Genomic DNA, 6,073 nt, shown 5'->3' on the forward strand with positions numbered 1-6,073 from the left:
CCCTGGCTCAGAGGGGTGACCAGTCCTCTTCTGGCTGTGCCGGGTGAGATAATAAGAGTCCAATTGGAATAATTAATACATTTCTCTGAGAACTTAGTGGGGAAGGAGAACTGACTCAATCCCCCAGCACAATAGTATAGCAGCGTAAGACCTTGGAATTGAGACGGGGGGGTCCGGCGAGACTGTGGCCCTACCCGGGGGAGGCAGGAAATCAATCCACCCACATTGCCAAGCATCAACCAAAGGGACAACCACCGACCGCAACCACCAACCGTCTAAATCTGTCTAAATCTGTCTAAATCTGTCTGTCATCTAAATCTCATTATATCAAATGAAAGATGGCACTGCTCACTTCTAGTTGGTTCTGTTATTCATCTCTCCCCTCCTCTGTCCCCCCTTTCTCTTCTCTTTGTCTCTGTCCTACAGGTTCTGGGGACCCCGACACGGGAGCAGATCCGAGAGATGAACCCCAACTACACTGAGTTTAAATTCCCGCAGATTAAGGCCCACCCATGGACTAAGGTGAGTCAACAGGTACAGGAACTCTTTTACTACTCTATAATCCCCTCCCCTCCCCCAGCACCGCCACTCTGCTCCCGCCTCGCCAGCATACCTGACATCTGTCTCTGCCATTTCATTTCCATCCCCCAATATCCGCCGTCAACCCCCACTCGTTGTGATGGGCCCCCACATTAATCTGGAAGGGTTTGCGCTAGGGCTAGTTTGCTAACAGCTGTGTGTGTCGCTAAGTACTTGCTGTCAGGCTACTGTAGCTGGTGTTTCTTCTGTATTGCGGACAGCTGCCAGATTCGTTCTCTGCGAGGGCACATGAGGAAGTTATCGGGTCAAGTCAGATCCGTGATTACCCCCAGGTAAAGAGGGGATCAGGCCACTGTCACAGTGTCAGTGTAGACCCAGCCCTGCCCATTGTTACTTAATTGGATAACCCTCTTAGCCAATGAGCAGGCAGCCCTGTGGAGCAGGTTCTCATAGTGGCAGCTACCTAGACTCCACCTTGTGGCTGGTTCTTGTACTGCCTCCCTCCTAGTCATCCTGTTTGTCAGTGGGTTCTCCCAGTGCAGTGATGGGCCGTTTAAACTGAAGAAAAGACAGGACCAACTAGGTGAGCCCACCTCTGTGGTCATGAAGGATTTGCAAACTCATTTAGTATTCTTTTTCCACGCGTAGTAACCTCAATATTCAGATTTACCACAGTTGTTTTGTAAAACAGTACTGAAGGCGTACTACCTTTTTATATTGATAAGCAGAACCAGAGTAGTACAGTACAGAAGTCTGAATGAACATCCCCCTCAAACCTGCTGTCATTGCAAGATGTGATTATTATTGGCTTACCCATTCCACTCTTGTTTTGTGATTGGCCTGACTCTTGTCCTTGTGTGTGATTGGTTGCTAGGTGTTCCGGCCGCGTACACCGCCTGAGGCCATAGCCCTGTGCTCTCGTCTGCTGGAGTACACGCCCACCTCCCGCCTCACCCCCCTGGAGGCGTGTGCTCACTCGTTCTTTGACGAGCTGAGGGACCCCAACGTCAAGCTGCCCAATGGCCGAGAAAAACCCTCCCTGTTCAACTTCATTACCCAGGGTACAGCACTCTGCCTGCCTGCCTGCCTTGCTGCCTGTCTGTCCGGATGTCTCTTCATCTCTGTCTGTTTGTCTGCCTTGCTGCCTGTCTGTCCGGATGTCTCTTCATCTTTGTCTGGTTGTCTGCCTTGCTGCCTGTCTGTCCGGATGTCTCTTCATCTTTGTCTGGTTGTCTGCCTTGTTGCCTGTCTGTCCGGATGTCTCTTCATCTTTGTCTGGTTGTCTGCCTGCAGGTAAGTCCCCTTGTCTGTCTGTCCGCATGCTTGTCTGTCTTTTTTCTTCCTGTCTTTCTGGATGTTTCTTCCTCTGGTTGTCTCTCTACAAGTCTGTCTCTTTGTCTGTCTGTCTGCATGCTTGTCTGTCTGTCTTTCATCCCTGTTTTATCTGTGGTAGGGATGTATTGGTTTTATCGAGTTGACTTTTCCATATATTGATGTCTCTCTCTTAGTCTTTGTATTAACACTAGTTCCTCTAGTCTCTGTGTGTTTTAATGTGTTTACCTGTGGTGGAAGTAATCTGCTGTAATCTGCTGTCATCTGCTGTACCGTGTCTCCTTCACAGAGTTATCCAGTAATCCCTCACTGGCTAACATCCTAATCCCCGCCCACGCCCGGTCCCAGGCCACTGCCTCAACCCCAACCAACTCCAACGTCACAACAGGTCAGACCTAGTCCAGGTTTTTTCTTCCTGCCCTCTCCATCTCATAAGACTGGGCTTCTCAAACCTACCTTTGGAGAATCTAGAAATGTCACATTAGTTGTTGTAGCTCTGAACTCGCTCGACTTACACACCTGTTCAAGGGCCTAAAGTTTAGTTGACCTGTTGAATCAGGTCTGCTGGCTCTGGAATAGAAGAGAGGTTTGAGGACCACTTGGTCTGTGTTCTGTGTAACTGACTGACTCCCTCTCCGGTCTCCTCCTCTAGATGGTAACAGCACAGAACATGGCCCGAGCACCACCAGCGCCTCAGCCTCCGCTTCCAACTCCACCTCCTGAACCCCCCATGCTGACCCCCTCCATCCTCTGCGCCCGTCACCCCAGCCAGGGGTGTGCCCAGATTCCAGTGGAGGGATGATGACTTGGCAGGGTTTAAAATGGATGACAACAACAGAAACACCACCACAGACTCAGCCCTCCATGTCGGCCATCTTGGTGTTTGATTTCTGCCAGCTCCTCCACTGAGGAGGTTTTTCTGGTCTGTCGTAGGGAGGGAGTGGTGAGGTGGATGCTGATGAAATATCAGAGTATTCATATATAAATGTCCTTGTATACACAATACTAGCCTGCTACTGTTTCCAAGAGGACGATATATATCCAAGTTATTAAGTGATTCTGTTCCCTGCCCCAATGGAAGCCCCACCCCGCTCACATTATGGATCAGAATCTGTCCTGCCCTCTCCTCCCCCCAACTCCTCATGTCTTCCCCTCTGACCCCTGGTTGGGATGGCCACCCCGTCTCCTCCCGTAGTGCATGGCCTGAATATGGTTAGGAGCCCCCAGAGCGACCTTTCACCCCTGCGTTGACCTTCACAGTTCTGCTAGATAGGCATAAGGCACAGACGCGTTCTTACAAACACACACCGATGCATGGAAGTCCTGATGTATGTGGACACGGACAGTCCTGTCAGAAAGGGGATTTCGGATGATCTTAGCCGTTTGCTACTAGTTTTATTCTGTTTTCAATTAGGTTTTCTACTCCCTGGGCTCAGGACGGGGTGGGCCATTTAGATGGATATGTGAGATGTATGTGACCTCTCGGTTTCTGTGTGGTTGTTCAAACACAGTTTATATATTACTTTATGTACAAAAATATATATAGATATATGTATATGAAACTTCAGTATGGTTCATAATCCATGCCAGTTTGTTTTTTGACTCACGGAGCAGTGGCAATATTTGCTGCTGCCTAGCAACAGGACGCAGACTCCAGGTGTAGTGATCTCTGGGAAAGCCTTTTTCTTCGGCGGTCACTTCCTTGTGTTTCCCTGTGTTATTATTGGTATGTTAATGCTGTGGACAGGACTAGATTTTCTGTCCCTCCTCACCCTCTTTATATTTAGCTCTATCAAATGGCTGCGGTAGTGCAGTCAGGTTGTAGGACATTTGATTTGGTTGGTCTTCCCCACACCCATTTAGTTTTTCAGACAGAATTTCAAAGTCATGTTTCTTTTTTAAAAACATGTTTGTTGTTCCTGGCTGGACTATAGGGAGTGTTATCACCCAGGCCTGTCACTTCTGGACCTCTTATTGTCACCACTAATCCAGTGTTAGTTTAATCTTAATATAATGTTGGACCAACATTCGTTTAACATTAGTCCAGCATTGTTGTGTTTATATGTCTCTTGATTTGGACCACACACAAATCTTTCTGGTACTCTGAGTAGAGCTTTTTCTTTTCTTTTTTACTTCTGCAGACGTATTCACAGAGGTTAAATGACAACAAACTACACAGCATGTATATAGACAGCTCATATGCTCCTCACCAAATCCTGACTTATGTATGTTGTTGGTTTTTTTATGGTTTAATTGTATGGTTTTATGTTGTCATCTTGGTATGTATATATGCAGACCCATGTACTGTTTTTGAGCAAAAACAAAGATATAGAGGGAGGAAAGAAATGAAGAAAAAATCAGGGCAAAAATGAGTTATTTGTTGGATATTGTAGATGATGATCAGCCTTTATCAAGCAGCCATATTGTTCAGTCTTTACCTGTACAGTATAGAAGATGACAGCTGTATTATGGTAACAATAACTAGTCATGTATAGTGAATCAATAGTTTGGAGTGCCTTTGCTTTCATACAGCTTTGCCTTGCCCCCCCCCCACCCTGTACTTTCTATTTACCTGTTGTTCCCCTCAAGTCACCACTTCAGTACAGAGATTTACCAATGTCTGTTCAACATTACCAATGTCTGTTCAACATTACCAATGTCTGTTCAACATTACCAATGTCTGTTCAACATTACCAATGTCTGTTCAACATTAGCATTTCTCTTTCTGTGTATGTAAACATTCTCATGTGTGTTTTTACATCACCTTCATGCCCTTTGCCCTCATTTTAAGTATTTGAATGACGAACAGGTCTGTTTTTAAAACGTCTTTTTCAAGGTTATTGTCCTGACTTGAAGAAAATCCTACTTGTTTTTGTGGTTCCTTTTTATGGTTTCATTAAGGTGCACAATCTTCTACACATATACACACACTGACACACCTACAGTGGACACCTGTGGAGACGAACCCCGGGGTATGTGGGTACACAGAGGACACAGAGTTCTGGGTATCCCTTTTAAGCCATTAAGGCGGTTGATGATATCGATTTTGTGACACGCTGTCCTCAGAGGCAATGCAGTACATTGTGTCTTATTGTCTACACATGTGGTTCTCAAACCTCTCCTCAGGGACCTGCAAACGTCTCACGTTGTGTGTCGTAGGTCTGAACAACAAGTCCAACCTGGTCTCCTATTCAAGGGCTTGACGATTTGATTTGTCGACAAGGTGAAGCAGGTGCACCAGCTCTGAAATGGATCAAATGCACGGGACGCCTTGGGGTCCCCAGGAAGAGGTTTGAGGACCGTAGCCCAACACCTCCGGCTCTGCACAGCCCATTTCTCTTTGTTAAAGGGGTTCCCCTAATTGGTCAAATGGCCAGTCACATCAGATCTGTCTGCAACTGATCTTTTCCGGAGCAGATCTGATAGGTCAAAATAACAGTAAATACAAAATAGTATCTGAACTGGGCATCTTGTGTAATGGTCAACAGTGTATTAAATAGCCCCCAGGGGCCTTGTCATGCCTGCCACGCCATCCAGTCTGCTTGCTGTAATATTTGCTTTCATCAAAACGTCGAGATCCATCCCATCAATTGGCTTGTAACCTTGGTGACCAGGTCACAACTATACCAACTTCAGTTGAACTAGAGTCAAACCAAACCACCACCATTTCAAACAACAGTTACCAAAAAAAAATCATTGATAAGCAAGGACAGTGGACTCTCGCAACACAAACACTCTTGTGGCAGAAGAACATGCTATCTGGGTTTAAAGAAAAAATAAGAAAAGACAAGAAAAAACTACCTGTATAACAATACTACTACTACTTGAATGCCTCTGTTTGTGACTGAAATTTGTATTTTCATTTTTGAAATGTTTTTTTGTTCTGTGAAGGTATGCTTAATGTGCGCCCTGTAAATACTTCCCCTTGTGTGCCCTGAGGAATAGTTCCCTGGTACTGTCATTTGCATTAAATAAAGAGTAGGATAGCCTGGAAATGAACTGGTATTTACCTCAGACTGTTATTTCTATCTGTGTGTGTGTTTGTGGTCACCTTTTACCGACTTGGTGGTGGACAAAAGTCCCTGAAAGGTTAGTAATACATGGAAGATGTAGGCCTGTCTTTTGCCTGTCCATTCTAACTTTTAGCCTGTTTCTTTTGCCAGTCCCGGACACATTTTCTTTACCTTAACCTGACACCAGC

General features: G+C 45.9%; 1 protein-coding gene across 2 annotated transcripts in view; it reads left to right on the forward strand.

Moving 5' to 3' along the window:
* gsk3ba (glycogen synthase kinase 3 beta, genome duplicate a) overlaps positions 1–5,871 on the forward strand; it is a 31,110-nt gene extending 25,239 nt beyond the window's left edge. The window contains exons 8-11 of one of the 2 annotated variants that reach the window (XM_010900224.5): positions 427–534; positions 1,415–1,601; positions 2,162–2,260; positions 2,525–5,871. In XM_010900224.5, coding sequence (XP_010898526.2) covers positions 427–534; positions 1,415–1,601; positions 2,162–2,260; positions 2,525–2,595 — 465 coding nt within the window. In that variant the 3' untranslated portion in view covers positions 2,596–5,871. The remainder of the gene's footprint in view (positions 1–426; positions 535–1,414; positions 1,602–2,161; positions 2,261–2,524) is intronic. The other variant, XM_010900225.5, reaches the window with a different exon arrangement.
* The last annotated feature ends 202 nt before the right edge of the window (positions 5,872–6,073 follow it).

This window comes from Esox lucius, chromosome 16 (genome assembly GCF_011004845.1).
Source record: "Esox lucius isolate fEsoLuc1 chromosome 16, fEsoLuc1.pri, whole genome shotgun sequence".
Taxonomy (NCBI): Eukaryota; Metazoa; Chordata; class Actinopteri; order Esociformes; family Esocidae; genus Esox; species Esox lucius.